The sequence below is a fragment of the Solea solea genome, chromosome 10 (genome assembly GCF_958295425.1).
Source record: "Solea solea chromosome 10, fSolSol10.1, whole genome shotgun sequence".
NCBI lineage: Eukaryota > Metazoa > Chordata > Actinopteri > Pleuronectiformes > Soleidae > Solea > Solea solea.
The window spans coordinates 4,205,959-4,223,848 of record NC_081143.1 but is presented as its reverse complement, the minus strand read 5'-3'; the positions used below and the strand labels follow the sequence as shown (position 1 = coordinate 4,223,848).

Genomic DNA, 17,890 nt, shown 5'->3' with positions numbered 1-17,890 from the left:
ACATCACAGTTTCACATCATCTATTACAAAATACATGAACTGCTGGGTGATTAAGCGTGGTATCTTCAGAGGCTTTCATCTCCACTTCTTTTCCTCCTGAGATTCTTTGTAGAGATCTTTGTCGGGATGTAGAGATGAATTTGGGAGAAGATATTTAACAACTGTCCTTTTGGTCTCTTCTGCTCCTCATCTGTGCCTGTCTAACATTAGGAGAGGGATATCCCTCTTCTCTCTGGCATAAAAGCTGTGTAGTTTGCATTCAACTCTGGAGGTGTGGGGGTGAACAGTCAGGACTAAGGCTTTAAAAGCAGAGTGGGATACTGAAGTCACAGACGGGCCCAGGTGATCATCGGTCTGGTTTGCATTTGCAGCGTTAATTCTGAGACAGACATTCTCATTCACAACAGGCAGATGAAGAGAGGGGGGGCGGTAAAGGGTGAGAGGGAGGGAGAGGGATGGGAGAAGGGGAGCGAAAGACGTCTCCATAGGGGTGATGTCAAGTCAAGGTTCTCATGTACTGAAGAAACATTTCTCTGTTTCTTTTTGCTCTTTCTCACACACACTCACGCGCGCACACATACACACAAAGTCTGCCCCCCCCCCCCCCCCCCAAACTGTGGGAATTCCACAGCATCTCTGTGATCGCATGTCTTTATCTGAGGAATGCTTTGTCAGGTCTCAGAGCGCTCCTCATATCAGGGGGATTAGACTGGCTCCTGTCCGCTGAGCACACTCAGTAGGAAGAGAGGACGTCAGGAGAGCTGGAGAACATAGACTAACAGCTTGCTCGCTGCCTATGGGAGCCTTTTTCATGAAAGCTATAGAACTTTTACCCCGGCTGAAAGAACGCTACTCCCACAATGTTCACACAAGCACACCTTATTGCATTGCAGCTCACTTTTAATTTTAATAGTTTAATGATACAAGCCGCAGTGTTTTTAATGTTTTTAGACAACAGTGGAGTTTTATGGCACAAACAAAATAAGTTGCAGTCTAATGGACCTTGTCTGCATTAAAATACTTTGTTTGATAACAATATGAAAATGGAGAATATCCATGAGCCCATAGCGACAGTGATTCAAAACTCCCTTTCAAATTGATCCTTCCATCCATATCATTCACTGGCTCTGAGCCTATATTTATTTTCTTATCTCCTGAGTTTACAACTCTTTATCAGCTGCCTCTGGTCCTTGCCCTTACCAGTTGTACCTACCACACATAACGCTGGGCTTTAACGGTGTTTATTATCTTGCTGTAATGACTCTATCACTGACAGCATCTGCTACTCACCAGTAAGTCTCCCAGTGATACCGTGACATTCTGCACTGACATCTCCTGCCAAAACATGGCAACTTTCTGCCTACCCAACGGACTGAATTTATGAGACCAATGCGTGAAGAAAGCAGGGCTCTCCCTCAGATAAAAACTAGTGGTGGTGGGTCAGAGGGTGTATTATCCCCCCTCTGATTTATTTACTAGTGGAGACCTGCTGGATTTCTCCCATCCATTTCTCAGCCATGCCCCTGTTATGACAGCCAGTCTGCAAATATTTGCTGACACTAACCAGAACTAAACAGTGTCATTGTACAAGTCAGTGATTTAGGCTGCGTGGTGCAGCAGAATATGTGAGTGTTAGACACTGGGATATACATGGTGTAGTTGTTTGCATTCCTGGCCGCAGACTCTGCATATGCGTGTGAGAGTTGATGTACAGATGAGCAGCGTCGGTGGTGAAGTGTTGTTAATGTACTGCTTAGGGAGAGAGTGTAAGCACGTGGAACACAAACACCACCTAACAATGAAGAGAGAGCTCCCTTTTTATTTTCACTTCACAAATGGTGTGAGCCTATGTATGTGTGTCGTAGACTTCACAATGTAGGCCTTTCTATGTCATTTAAATGAACGTTATAAGTATGCAACAGACCTGATGGCAGTTTGAAATGTGCAATGACACAAATACTTTCAACAAATATTCATACTTGACCTCAGAGAGGTAAGTTTTACTTTTTTTTTTTATAATCAAGTGAGTCAGATGTACACACACCATACAATTCACCTGCATAATTATTTACATATACACTTGTTTATAGAGATTTCTGACTGTTTAAGCTTCTTAAATATGAATATTTTCTTCATTCCTTTGCTCGGGATAACAAAGAAATCATTAAAAGTCAATCATTTTGGTTTGTGGACAAAACAAGACATTTGAGAACATCATCATGTCCAGGTTTAACAAACACCGATCAAAATTTTTTAAGGTTTTCTGATATTTTATGGACCAAACGATTAATCGAGAAAATAATCAACAGATTAATCGATTATGAAAATAATCGTTAGTTGCAGAAAAACAAAAACCTCCACTTTTCTGCAACTTGACAACAAAATGTTAAGTAAAGTATGGCTATTCTCATACAACCATCATCATCCAATCACAGCTCGACTAAGTGTCAGAGAGTCAATTTTAAAAGTGTCACGTGGTCACTGAACAACATTTTTCTTAGCGTTTTACATGTGTGTGCTTGTGTTGTCTCCGAGGTCAACACGCTAGAGAGATGTACAGTATTTTTTTACACACAGACACGCAGTCACTCATTCTTACACTTGTTTTACCTGAAATAGCAGAGATTACTGGAATCACAGTGCTTACTGCACTTATCCATCGCAGGTTAAAGCCCTTAAATAATTCAGCCTCAGCCTTGGCAAACACACCCACACACACAAAATGCATGCACTGCCCTGAGCTCCTGTTTGTGGGGTGAGTGGGGCCGCTGACGGCTGATTAATCGACTGGGGCGGCCCACTCATGATAAGTGTGGCTAATGACCTCCTGAATAATTCACTGGCCTTTGCTGTTGAACAGATGGAAGGCCAAGCGCATTCACAGATATATTCACTGGCAGACTCGCACAGGCTTGTGCACTCATTTTTATTTGTGCACAAATTCAAAGACATTTTGACACACTCCTGCACACACACTCCCAGCTTCCACACAGCAGGGGTCCTCTGTATTTCTCCTGCTGTTGACACCTGGGGTGTTTCACGTCGGCGCCGCCCTGTTTCTCTGATATCACCATCCAGACTCCTCACTATCTAAACAGAAAAAAACAACTCACCAGATACTTGAGTCTCCAACTTACCTGGCGATCAAAACTGATATTCATTCTGCTTTTTTTTTTTAATTTTTATGCATCATTCTGGACCTTCGCACTGTGTGTATGTATTTAAAACACAACTATCTCGCCGCTGGAATTTATACGCAGCTCTGTTGTTCTCATATCATAGATCACTTGATGCAAAGGTCAGCTGTCAGGGTTTAACATTCTCAGTAACTTTTAATAGATCTGATCAGCTGCCTTAAATCAACGGAAAACAGCCTTTGATACTGCAGCCAGTTCTCTGTCTGCACCGCAGGGAACCAGACTCTCTCTCTCTCTCTCATCTTGCGTGCATATAAAAGCATACATACTCTGGGGAGCATGCAAGTGCTGTATGTGGCCTTGTGTTTTTAACTGTTTTCATCCATCCGTCCCTTTTTTTTTTTTTGTCTCTATATTCAAATGATGTGCATTTGATGCATTCTTGCATATCTCGGTAAACCTGGTTTGGTTTGTGTGTCTGAGAGTGAGCAGTAGCCAGTGATTAGACGCCGCTTCCCTTATGTCAGCACTGACAAGCAGGGCCAGACTTGCTTTGATATGGCCAGTGGTCTGTCAGAGCCCTGGTCCAAACTGACAGCTTATCTGCATGCTGCTTTCCTCCCAACTGCTGTTTGCCGGGTAAGACTTGAACTCTGCCCAGTTTTATCAAATCACGACGTGAAACACTTCCTAATACTTAACAGGCACAAGATGGTAACGTTGTCCCGCTATCCTCATAACCAGGTTTTTTACAAAAAAAGGAGAAGAAAGAAGTAAGGATTTTTAGGAGAAAGCTTTGATCTGTATAATTATCATTATTATTATTATTATGATTATTATTATGACCACAACGCCTTGTGAGTTGATCACTGGAAGCACAGTATATCAAATATTTTGTCTTTTTCTTTTGTAGAAATTGTTCCTTGATTAGAAAGTAAGAAATTAGGAAACCTTTAATTTGAGTAAGTATTTAATGTCTGCAAAGTTAATTATTCTGAATTAAACAGAATAATATCCCATTAGCTGCGATAAATTACCAATATTAGCCCGATTTAGAAGGATTGCATTCAAGTAGAAGACACTACTGCAGATGGTTTACTGCTCTTAATTTAATCACACACTTGTGTACTGCTGGTAACACATAAACTGTTATTATGACTGACTCCTGCAAGGTATATTTTCTACAAAGCCTTTGATACTGAGAGAGTCTCTAGACTTAAAGCAATACCCCAGTGTGTTTAATGTATTTTGTGTCAAAAAAAAGAAAGAATAAGTGACTGTAATGACTCTTCCAGTCTACCGGGCCAATATATTATGCATTTTCCGACAGTACTTGTCTCAGGATTACAATTAAATCAATAACTTGTCTTGTCTCTCCTCCAGAAGTGTCATCGTTGCACCTAAGAAAGCAGGCATGGCGTCATTGCCGAGCATGTCCACTCCCGTCCCAGCAGTGACTGCTGCCTCTGTGTCCGCTGGGACACCTATGGACAGCGTCGCTGTGGTGTCTTCTGGTGACGCCTCCGAGAGCATCTCTGCAGAAGCTGCAGCTTGTGAGTGAAAACACACACACATGCACATATGAGATATCATTTTTATTTATAGAATAAAGGTAGAATGAATATATTTTTAATAAATAAAACAAATGTATTTTAAAAAGATAGACCTTTTAAATATAAATTAAATGTTAAGAATTGTAGAATAATCTCTATTATTAGGAACAATTACACTCAAAATCAATAATAATGATAATAATAAAAACCATTAAATAACGTTTTTGTCTTCTTTCTGCATGTGTCACTGTAAACGAGTGATGTTTTGTGTAACTGAGCAGTCTGAAAAGAAGTGATATGATGGGTTTGTGGTTTTTAGGAGAGCTTGCATTTATTGTAAAATCAGGTGAATGTGAATAGTAACTGTCCAGCTGTGTGCATCAGTTGTTTGGTGTCAGTGAGCAGTGATGAGTAAATACGTTCTCTGAGTGCATGTGTGCTTTAGTGGGGCAGTGGGAGGACTAATGGGGCCGTTCGTTTACTCCTTTCTGTTTGAAGGAGCTACTTAAGCTCGAGAGGGACACACTCACCAGGCCCACATGGCACTGTTTAACACCTTACATGCACACACTCACGCACACACACATTCCAGCCGACATTACACTGTCTGTCATTCCCGAAGAGTTATCCCTGCTCGGAGACTGTCCTGGCTGGAAAAACAAGCCCGCTGAAACACTGGAGGAACCCCCCCCCCCCTCCTCCTCCATATTCAACTGGGCATTAGCTTATTTATGAGCCACAAGGAAGTGAATTTACTGCCAGATCAATCAAACATGGACTTTGTACGTCGTATGCCTCTGTCTCCAGAATTAAGTCGTAAAGCACATTTTAGTCGTATAATGAAACAGTCACAAAAACAGCCCACAGGGCTAAATTGGTATGTTGTGACTTAATGAGGAAAAACAATTCAAAAAAAGATTACAGCCAGTTTGAACATCTCACATTCCAACACAGGTGTAAAACTGGAGTCACATCAACACAAACACAACATTTAAAGATGCTCACACTGGGTACAGTTTGAAGGTTTACATCATGAAAACCTCAGGATGTTAATGTGTTCCGAGTACATCGTCCACTATCTTACCATTAAATGATACTTCTTCTCCCACTTGGCCTGTTCCACCATAAATCCTCCTGACCTATACATTTGAATGGAGACTATTGTATTATTTCATAAGAGGCATGTTTCCACACAGGTTTATGGTGCTACCATGTACGTATAATAAATTGTGTGCCTGTCTCTGTGTGTGTGTGTGTGTGTGTGTGTGTGTGTTGTCCTATTCTTGTCCAACATCCAGACTAATAACAGAGTTCTTTGGTTTCTCCCTGTAGCAGGCGGCCAGGTTCCAGGCAGCTCTAGCCTGCCATCTGTCCCCCCACTCTCCCCTGTGACCCAGAACACAGCCCCCAATATGAGGTGATTCATCTTCTTTTCTCCCTCTCTTCCTCTCATGTGCTACACACACACACACACACACACACACACACACAAAATCACCTATTCATGCACATGAGTGCACAAAACCTTTAAGGATATTTTTGTTGCTTTGTGATTAAACATTTTCCAGATTATATATATGAATTGATATTTATTTTTAGTTGCATGCCGCATTGTATTTTATCGTTGCATAATTGATGCAATGTTGTATTTTCGTACTATTAATTATGCACAATGTCCATGTGTTTATGTGCTGTTTGGCTTTTTTTATTCCCACATTTGTAGTATCTCGGAGCGTTTGGAGCATGCTCTGGAGAAGGCGGCTCCTCTGCTGAGAGAGATTTTCGTGGACTTTGCCCCCTTCCTCTCTCGGACCCTGCTGGGCAGCCACGGACAAGAGCTCCTTATTGAGGGCACAAGTGAGTTCAGCATCACAGAGACACAGTGCAGATACAGGGAAGCCAACCAAGGACTGTCAACCTTTTGGGTGGTACATCTTACAAATGCTGACATCATTTAAATACAATAACATATCCAGCCTGTTAATCCAATTCTGTGATGAGTGTATGTTGAGCCGAAGCTGGTAGTTGTGCTGAAGGTTTCCAGGGGGCCAGGTCAGAGGCCAGGCCACTAATAGCAGTGTTTGGGATGTCTGCTGCCACCAAACAAAATGGAAAGTTGATTGATAGCTGCAGGGGGGCCTGAAGAGAGGGCAGGGGGAGGTGTGTGTGTGTGTGTGTGTGTGTGTGTATGCTTGTGCATGCATGTGTGTTTGTCTTCAAGTGCAATGCTGCAGCTGAAAGACCAAAGGGCTACTCTGCCTTCTTACCGTCTGTGCCTCTGCTGCAGACTCTGGACACTAGTGGCCCCCTAACCTCTAAAAGCCTAGGATTCGCCATTAGGGATCAATGGGACATATGCTGGCCATGTCAGGCCTGTAATACAAGGCCCAAATATGTATTAGTTTACAGTAACATCATGTCAGCTCATTAGGCCCATCAATACTATCTGCTCCCTTGCAGATGGCACAACGTTAGATAATCCCTCTCAGTTTGCACATGTGTGTATGTGCATGCACTGATATTCTCCCCCCCCCCCACACACAAGTTACTAAGAAACCTCATTAAACTTAAAAATAAAGCAAAAGTAAAATTCATTCTGACTCTGTTTGTTTTTTGTCTCCAGGCCTGATGTGTATGAAGTCCAGCAGCTCGGTAGTGGAGCTCGTCATGCTTCTGTGTTCACAGGCAAGTCTTGCATCTTTATCTTTTCTTATCCTGGTCTCTCCCCCCACCACCACCACCACCACCACCACCACTCCTGATTTATTGGGCTCACCTTGAGTGCAGTAAATCCACAGCCCAGAGTGGACAGAGAACCATCCAGCATCTTATCTTTCCTCCACACTACCACGTCTACCTTTTCCTCTCTCAACCCCATCTCTGACTGAGGGCAGAGAAACCGGAGAGAAGGCATCTTTGGCTGCAAATATTGGTTTGAGGGTCAAGGGTGGCCGACCTGTCCGCATCACCTCTGACCCAAGCGCTGGCCCTTGTGGCCTCGACCAAACTGATGAGAAGGGATAATGTAGATTTGATGGTGCTTTGCATTGATTATCCCTCGCTCCTCTGTTGTCTTGTGGGTGTTTTGTTGCCAAGTTTATTTACCTGCTGTCGGATTCATGAATACTAATTCAGGGATCATAAGCAGGCGTGGGAGGATCAATGATTGAGGATGTCGATAGATCACTCCAGGATGGCAGATTAGCGTTAGGAGTTGCAAAGCTACTGATGGCTGTTAAGTTGCTGCGTGTGAACCTAAATAGAGTGCTTTAGATTTACCTGTAAAAGTATTTTATACAAAAGGATTATTCACAGTATTCCGTACACACACACACAGTGACAAGGACAACAGATAATAACTCTCCGTGTCTGTCTGTTTAAAACACCAAATGAAAAACAACGATATCCAATCATACAAAATCCCTCCTGATTAATGACACACATTCCTCACTAAATGCACTTTTTTTTTTTTTTTTATCAGTGTTATTTTCTAAATAAATGGTGCCTTTTCCCTCCACACCATCTCCCCCCCTTTTTAACCCTTTGATTCTCATTATTCACAAAGGTAATACAGGCAGATTGAACATCTACTTGCATTTCAGTAGGTGTGCATGGATCTGTGCCGTAGTGGGACACATGGAGGGAGAGCAAGCGCCGCTACGTCCAGAGACGACGGAATAGCACGAGTGTGAAGCTAGATATAAAAACCAAAGGGAGAAGAATGACAGGCTCTAATGCACCTATTTGTCATATCTGTCAGGGTGTTGTTTAATGCTAATCTAATCAAAGGCAGAATCTGGGTGATTGCTCTGCAGCACAGCTCAAGCCTTGCTTCCCCCTTTGGTCCCCAGCCCAAGCTATTTCTTCCTCTCTCTGAGCTTCAAGCTACCCCACCCAATTGCTACCATACACACACACACACACACACACACACTCGCTCTCTCACTGAGAGGGCTGGGGATTGGCCAGCGTAGTGTTGATTGCTTCAATAAATCATCCAACCAAATTCTCTCACAGCTAATGCAAATGTAATTTTATTGTTGTGTAAGGGGGAACAGAGATGGGGGGTGATACGCTGTTTCTCACTGGGGAACAGAGGAAACCAGGGACAGACTTTCCTCTGGGCTAAATTACGATGTATAATTATTTGTGTGTTGTTTCTCCTTGTGGGGCAGTGAGAGTGAGCCTGTGCCGTGATTGATGACGTTATTTAGTAAAGTTTGTTGGGCCCTCTGGCACAGGAAGCGCTCAATTCTCACACAGGAAGTGCCTCTGTGGCCATCTTGTGACGCCTTCAGGACGGCTGGCTAAAGGAAGAAGAGATGATTATGATTGATTTTTTTTTGTTGTTGTCCCACACCCCTCCACCCCTCCACCCCTCCGCCGCCCCCCCCCTTCCACACATTCATTGGAGATGTGATACCGTCTCTGTGAAATTTTAATTAATTTCCCAAGCTTTGAGATTGAGTGGAGGCAGGGTGAGGGGTCAGGAGGCAGGGGACTGCAGAGCAGTTTTTAATCAGGGATCTTATGAAAGTTGCATTGGCAGCCACATCAGCTTGGCATTGAGGAGGGGATTGTAAACCGCTGTTTGATGGTGCTTCATTTCTAAACAACGACAACAGTGCTCCCAATTAAAGGACCATTTTGATCAGACATTAACTGCTGGGGTGGAATGCTGCCTTGTTCTCCACTCTAATATTGATCCTGAATACACAAAGACAGGATTAATGATCGTAAACTGTTGTTGTGTCTTGAGTGTTGAACCCCAACCCCCCCAACCCCACCCGGAATATAAATAAATAATAAAGATACTGGATCTAGCACTTGGCTGTCCTCTTGGCATTGCGTTGCGTATTTAAAATGTACCATGTGTTAGGGTCGTAACTTTTTGTTATTTACATAATTAACTAATCAGCAGAGTAATCCAATGAATAATTGTTTGAAAAGAAAAAAATCTGTTAACATTCACTTAACTATCAAAATAGGCCAAAGAAAACAATCATACTGATCTGAGTTGCTATTATGTAAAACTCCAATAAGAGTTAACATGAGCATTAAGACGTCATAACTCTTTAGCTTTATAGAATGTGATTCCCTTAAATCTCTTGCATATTACATGAGTATCATAAGACTTCTCCGCTGAACTCCGTCTGCTGAGGGTCTTGGATGTAAAGAGCTGCTCCCCCCCCCCCCCCCGCATGCCCCTGATTCACTTTGACAGTTTCACTCTCCCTCTCACACTTGTTTTCTCCCGTCTTTGTCATATTTACGACCAGCCTGTTGTTTCCTGGGTGCACTTCTTGAAATGGCTTCCACCCAAAACATCTGATTAATAAATAATGCGCCAGGACAAGAGAAAGCGCTTTTCCTTGCGCTCGCTATCGTTCGTCCAGAGCTTTGAGAAATCATCTCATCGGATACTGGACAGTCTACGATGAGCAGGGGCTCATAAATCTCCTCAGTAGCTGCATTTGTGTCCTGTAGATCAGCCATTATTGTCCGGCCCCTCTGTCAGCCCATCCATCCTTCTGCCATTTATCAAAGATGCATCCTGTACGTGGAGTGGATGGAGAGCATTGTGGAGTGTTGGCCGCTGGTTCCTGATGGTCAACACTAGATTGGAGAGACTGCTCTTTCTAACAGTAGCAGGTTCACCGTCCACCTCAGTGATCCTGACTTGTGTAGAGTACATGGCAACAACCTTTGGATGGATCGCCGTGAAGTTCTGTCAATGTCCAGAGGTCAAATCCCTTTCTGACGGATAGTTTTGAGTGCTAACCTTTAGCTTTACTACTAACAGAACAAAGTAAGCTGAACATGATGATTTAGCATGATGTGCATAAAGCTCAATATCTTTCTCTGCCTATACCCAGTCTTCGATGCTATCATTATAATTCACACACTGGCTGCAAAAAAACATAAACATTAATGTCTCAAAAGCCATGTATTTCTATATAGAACTAGTTATACTTGAGATAAGCAGTTTCATTAGCCAGTATTTACACAGTAGGAATTACATGTTTACTATTTTAGTGTTATTATTTGGACTTGTGGTTAATTGAGTTACTTTGGTGACTCATCAACAGAAAACAGCGCTCTCTTGTGTCCACTGATGCGGACAAATCCTTAAAAAGTAATTCAATAATGTCAACGTTAACTTGCTAATGCAATGAGCACACGTTATCATATGTTCCCAGTCAGCCTTACTAAAGTTAACCTGTTTAACAGATGGGCACCACTCTCTCTCAGTCAGCAGGGAGAAAGACATTGACCTCCCCAAACACTTGGCTCCTCATGACCCCTGACTCTTTGACCTCTAGGTTAGAAGTACAGAGTCGTGGAGGAATAGAATTTGAAACCCCTGCCGTCGGGGAACATGTATTCATACTGGATGAAGAAAACCGGGAAATAACCACCCGGTTGAAACATACGTATAGTTACATTTGTTTTTGTTTTATTCCCTTGCTTTATTAGTTGCTATGTAGAATGTTATGTCAGTGAAAGTGGAGTCTCATGTTTGAATTGTTCTATATGTCTGTGAGTGGACATATTTCTGGGTCTCTCTTGCTTTGATGGCTCAAGAGCCGACCGTGTTGCATGAGCCACATGTCGAGCTGAAAGATGTGAGAGAAGTGGCGAGGAATGTGATGAAACTCAGGGACAAAAACACTTTCCCCGTCATTTTCCTCACAGTCAGACCCACACCCCCACTGTGCAGTTTAAGAGACTCCCAATGTTCAAGATCAGTGCAAATCAGAGTGTTATTTTTCAAACCCTCCCCGTTTTGCCCTCGTCCTGTGATCCGCTCCACTGCCTCTTTACAGCCAGGCCACGCGGCTCAGTGTCCCCGCCGTCACTCTCCACTTCAGAGGATAATATCGTGCTGTATATTTCTTTGAAAAGGTACTCTCCTGCGAGACGCAGAGAAAACACAGTAACACCAACTGGCACTTAATTCTGCCGGCTCCCTATCGTTGCCAACTATGCAGCCAGAGCAGCGGCGGCGGGGTGTGTTGTGTTGGAGGAGCTCGGGGTCACGGGGTCTTCCTGACAGGAAGTGAAGTCTAGCTGCGAGGCAGAGAATCAGATGAGAGACTCCTAAAAAAAATGGAGTTCATTTGCCTCCTCGCTGGTTTAATAGTCATCTGGCTCCAAGTGGCACGAATGGTGTAATCCTGACAGATACTGTTAATGTAATGTTTTCCTACCTGACAGACCTTGGAATGTATTCTTATGGTCCCCCCCCGCCTGCTATCCACCCTGTTGATAAAATCATATCATGGCTCCTTAGCTTAGACATGTATTTTTGATAATAGTTAAAACAAAAATATTGCCGTGAATAACTCATCCCCAGTCATATTGTGAATGCAGGACAAAGCCGGTGAAATAAGGTATTTTAGCATCATACTGTGAGCTAGTGTTAAAACGGTTTAAAAGATTTCAAAGAAACAATTGTAAGACACCTTTTTTTTTCCTAGTAAATATATGGTGAGTGAATAGTTCTGAATTTATACAATTAGTTAGACAAGTAGGAAAATTTGTATTATTATTTTTGTCATAAATCTGGCACATGCTCTCTGTGCTATAATGTATATAAATGATGACGAATCTCAAAAAAAAAAAATTTCATTATAAAAACTGCAATATCTAAATTACTGACAACAAAATCTGCCGTTCACCAGATGGTAGTTATTAGTTTACATTTAAATTCTTTAAAATGTAAAGCTTTTTGTTTGTTTCGAGCTGGCTGGAACTTTACTGTATGTATTTAGGGTTCCACTTCCACACAGACTTTGTTTTGCTTTGTCTGTTTAACATACGGGACGGCTCGCTTCCTGTTTTTTTTTTTAACTCTTTGTATTAGTGTAGTCATGAAAGTGTGAATGCAAGAAGTTTCTCGGAGACCCCGGAACATAAATATTTGCTGCAGCGTAAATATTTGGACATAAGTAAATATTCTCTCAGCTGTGAATTTGATCTCGCAAACACCAATAATACGAGTGTCTGTTTTTCTTTAAGCTGATACCCCACCAAAAACCCACATGTGCACTGTTGGGAGCTATAGGAGACACACCGGTGTCGAGTTTTTCGAGTTCCAGACACGGCAGCATGAATATGCATGATGATGAATGACACATTTGATAGTTTACGCTAACATGTTTGTGTTTTGTCTCTTTCTTAGTCCTCCGCACATATGGATGCTTTTGTTTTTTTTGTTTTTTTTGTCCTCGTTGAGATCGTCTTGCTGTTGATAAATGTTTGGCTCACACCGCTATAATAAAGCATTTCCTCGTCTGTTCTTTGTTTTGCGGTCATCAGTGGACCAAGGTTTAATTTAAAATGTCAGGATTTGCCGCTAACTGACTTTCAGCAGACACTACGAGTCTTTTTTCCCAGTCTTGTCCTAACGTGTGAAAAGAAGAGAGAAAATCGGTAGCTCTGGTTCTCTTGTGTTTTGCTTGTGCTGCACTGCCACACTTGACACGAGAATTTATGCTTATGCCGTCTCATCTAAAGTTGTATTCCCACTGCCTGTCAAATCAACAAATACTTGTGATTAGGAGTGATGCCACTGAAAAGCAAAACTGACTTATTTATTATTTTGGGGGAGCTGAAGCGTTTCTTTCTTCAGTGTTGGAAAATGTTCTCCTTGTGTTGTGGCGAGCCCAATGTTTGAAAGGCGATTTTGCTCCGGAGGTCTGTGTTCTCTCACCAGTGCTAGTGGTATATTTAGATGTTGATTATGGATAATCAGTTGTAATGACGGAAGTGCGTGGCATGTGTGTTTAGACTCAATGCCACCATCATGGAACACAGAGCGTACAGAGCCGTCGTGTGGACGCTGAGACGGGCATTTCCATAATTACTGCGAAATATCCATTTATACACGTCTTTGCATGAAAATAAATAAGAATGAAATCAAAAGCAATGGAACATAACCCTTACTTGCAAAATATCTATTTCACTGAGGAGTTTGCGATCAGGATCAAGGGACCGCCTTCTTTCCTCGTTCTATCATCTGTTACGAGGCCAGGTTAAAGGGCAAAGGTCACAAATGGCTGCTTGTATCCTCTCATCAGGAGTGCTGCGGTCATGGCCCCTATCGCGGCCATAAAAGCTGTGACACCGCTGACCAGGGCGGCCAAAATCCAATATTCTATCACTGACCTGTCCCTGTTTCCTTTTTGTCATCCGCAGATGTCCCTTAGATCGGGGTCATTGCTTTTTTAATTCAACTAGAGCCATTTCTTAGGCCATAATGACACCATTAGTCTTACTATCACCTTTTGTCAGTGTCCACGAAATGCCAATGGCCTCCGAGCCATTTGTCAGACTTCATTTAGAACCAAAGTGTTTTTGGACTGATAATCTTTTTTTTTTTTTTTTTTTTCTGCTGAAGAAGCAAAAGTTTTACGTTTAAAGACTCCTGCATCAAAGTGCTAAAGATTTAAAAGAAGTCACATAAAGGAAATTTAATGTTTCTGGTTTTCCCGGCTTCTCTGGAGGGAGCGTACGGCTCTATTTACAGCATCTCTTTCTGGGGTGTTTATTTGAAATCCAGCTATCCAGCAATCGGAATTGTCCCCGCAGTCACAGGCTAACACTCATGGTTAATGTCCTTCAACTACAAAAGTCCCAAGGCTACTTTCACACTTCCTCAAAAGAAAGCCAGAGCCACAGAAACCTCTGCCAGTACTTAACCCCTAAACAGTTTCCACTTTCAAGCCCAGACTTTATTCCCTCTGTGCCCTCTTTATTTGGAATATATTGTAAACACGGTCAGTACCAATACAGTCGTGCAGGATAAAGAGCAGTTATGAATTGAGGTAAAGCGTCCGCTTGTTGTCAGCGTGACGTTCAGTCGCTTGCACAGAGTGCACAGGCAGTTCAGAAGAGCGGTTGTGCGTTGTGTGACTGTTGTGTTGTTTGGATGGTTGAATCTGTTGTGTGTCGAGGGAAAATCTATGGTTTTTAAAATGATCACACACGTACAAATGTGTTTGGGTGCATACGAGAAGGCTCTTGTAAATTGATCCTTCCTTCCTCCTTGTAGCGCTGATATCCTCGTCCCCTGTGGGCTCTCTCGGTTTAGGGAAAGGCCAGTCTCTACATAAACACACAGTTTCCTCTATCAGCTCTCGAGATGACGATGACAGCGGGGTTCAAAAAAGTTTACGCTCGGATACGCGTTCAGATCCGCACTCGTTTCACAAGCCATTTGCACTCTTGACTAAATTCACTGTCTTTGTGGACGTGGGGATTTCTGGAAGCTTGAGTCGAATGTGCATCGCGACCACTGAAGCTACCGTTCATACAGTAGATCAACAACTGACAGTTAGAGCTGTACAGTGTGGAATGTTCACTGAGTGATTAATGGCTTTTGAGAGTGTAGTTTGGTAGTTCAGGCCTCTAAGCTAAGGTTTTTTTCTTGCATAATTTCTTTGTCTCCCCAGAGAGGTAGAAGGGGGGAAAAAGCGCCGTGAGGTTCAGACAGGCCCCATGACCTTGTTGCTTTATTATTCTTTTGACGGTTGTGTTGAAGGTGTTGAAATATTAAACAGAACACGGGAGATGATGACCGCTATGTTTCCCCTCCTCTCGTTGTCCCTCCCGAAGTTGAGGATTTAGAGTTGACATGGTTGCGGTCTGGTTGTTTAGACTGACACCTCGAACCATAACGTTAGTCAAAGAGAGGGGGAAATATGTGTATTTCCTTGTGATAAATGCACACTCGCCACAGCGCTTTCACTGCTTTCTGCTAGTTTGTCAGCTGATTATGTTAAGTTTGCTCACCCAAGCAGGGGGTAAACCTTTTTAGGTCATGTTTATTTGATGTTGGTAGACTATCGTGTTGGAGGCTTTTGAAGCGAGCGTGAACCATGGAGTCACCGTGGTGAACCCAAGAAAAGCTCTTTTTACAGTCTTTTAATTAACAAGAATTCTAATAATATATTTCATTGGATGTTTTTTTTTGGCCTTTTTTTTTTAAATTTAAAATTATTTTTGAATTTATATAACACAACATGTCACAATGCAGTTTCTGTGTTATAAAGCACATCTGACTCATCTGACTCAGGGTTTTTACTTTTTTAGTAATGATAGCTTATATAAAATATAATTATATAAAAGATAATTCTTATACTTGCATGGGAATATAATATTTTGTCATGTGGTAAAAATCACATTTTAAATCCATTATAAAGTGACTGTCGAACTGATGTGTCACAAATGAGCTTGTAAATCACAAAAAAAAAAAATCACAATTAGCTATTTCCAAAGATTTAAGCCCTAATTGTTGATCAAATAATCATTTAAAAAAAAATGTTTAAAATAAAAAGTGTTCTAGTTTTCATATTTTGTGGAATTAGCATTTCATATGTAATTCAGACGAGGGCCTATGTGAAGGCCACTGTAGTTCCCAGATGCACTTGGGAAAGGGAGGAGACTGTGAGGTCATATTAGTGTGCCAATTATAACAGATAAAGTAATTTTGTGACTAACGTGGATATTTTGTTTTGCAGGAATGGCAGAACTCCATCCAGAAGAACGCAGGCCTTGCCTTTATCGAGTTGGTCAACGAAGGCAGGTAGGTAACGCTGACCTGCTGAGTGCAATCCTTTTCCCCTGCAGCAACACATCTTCATTATCCTTTCAACCCCAACCCATGGGCCACTTTCCAATCTCCCCGTCCCTGGATCACATCGCAACCCCTCAGGCCTCCAAGGTCCCCGAGGCCCCAGTGATGGTGGGGCTATTTAAGAATCTGGACAACAATCAATGACTGGTGGTATAGAGGGGTCCGGGAGTGTGATGATGGGAGACTCTTGAGTTCAAGGCTCCATTCAATACCTGCTCATCCCAGAGGGGATTGGGAGAGGGAGAGGGGTGAGGTAGACGGTGACAGGGGCTCTGATCGCCGGGTTCTCTGTGACACCTTGGAAATTGTTCTTGATTTCCCACTGACCCTCTGTCAGTTTATGCCTTTCAATTCAAGACCATTATCTACCTGTAATCATAGCTTCTATTTCAGTTATTTACATATAATGTGCCTTCCCATCATTTTTCAATACAACTCTCTCATTATCACATAATCCCCTCTTAATCTCTTAATCTCTAATCAATTTCTGATTTAGACTCTTTAAATGTTGATACTTGGGATTGGCAAAGGCTAATCCAGGCTAATGCTAGTGAGACTAGTAATGTAATCATTCAACTTGTTTGTGAAAGACTTTAATGAGGTGGATTAAAAGTCAGTGTTACGCGACTAAGTGTGACTTAACGGAATTCGTTGTCGATTCATTAATTAGTTAAGTCACGGACGGTTCATCAGCTAACTATTTTGATGTTCAATAAAATATGGTTGTAATTATTTTTTTACACCAATGAACCATATAATTCCCCTTAGTTTTCTGACTTTTCACTGCACAAAAGCTCTCGTGTCGGTGGATTTACATGAACATTTTATGGACTGAGTGATGAATTGCTCTGGAAAATAACCAGATTCCATATTACATGGATGTCTATATAGAATTTTTCTACGTAGTATTTTTTTGTTACCTCATTTACAGTCATCTTCATCCTCCTTCACAGTCTGAAGTCCATGTGTGAAAAATCTGCATTTTTAGAAGTCACTTTTGTTCATATGTACAGTTTGAGTAGAGAGCACTATAAAGACGGGCCGCTGCTGGGTTATTGATAGCCTGGCCTGGTGAGGGCCATAGAGGCTACAGAGGCCCCAGCACCTCCGCTCCCCTGCTACCCTGTGCTGAAACAGCAGGCTTAGGTTACAGTCATCTTCTGACCCCTAAACCCCTTCCCTTTCAATCAGTCCAAACCTGAGCCCCCCCCATCCCTGGGCTCTGGCCCCTGGTCTGTTATTGTTCCACTTTGCACAGTTCTGACCTTTAGTGCTGTAGAGAGGTTTTCTTCGACCTGCACGCACGCACACAAACATGCATGTTTCATCAACACTGATGAGGGAGGTAAGCCTGAGCATGAGCATGTCATTAACAATCGATTAGCACCTGCACCCCAGTTAAAGCATATATCTGTGTGTTTTTTTTTGTTTTTTTTCTCTGTCTGAATTAGATTTTCTGCTCATTTTGCATGGTTCTTTTTCAGCATTTTATGGCTATTACATGGCTGTTCTTTCTCTAGGTCATCACAGTTTTAAACAGATGTTTTAAATGCTCTGAA

General features: G+C 42.2%; 1 protein-coding gene across 10 annotated transcripts in view; it reads left to right on the top strand.

The window, feature by feature from the left end:
- Positions 1-17,890, top strand: part of lrba (LPS responsive beige-like anchor protein) — a 165,948-nt gene that overhangs the window by 50,435 nt on the left and 97,623 nt on the right. For 9 of the 10 annotated variants that reach the window (XM_058641137.1, XM_058641128.1, XM_058641135.1 and 6 more), the window contains 5 exons: positions 4,521-4,690; positions 6,023-6,107; positions 6,414-6,547; positions 7,314-7,375; positions 16,216-16,280. In XM_058641137.1, coding sequence (XP_058497120.1) covers positions 4,521-4,690; positions 6,023-6,107; positions 6,414-6,547; positions 7,314-7,375; positions 16,216-16,280 — 516 coding nt within the window. The remainder of the gene's footprint in view (positions 1-4,520; positions 4,691-6,022; positions 6,108-6,413; positions 6,548-7,313; positions 7,376-16,215; positions 16,281-17,890) is intronic. The other variant, XM_058641130.1, reaches the window with a different exon arrangement.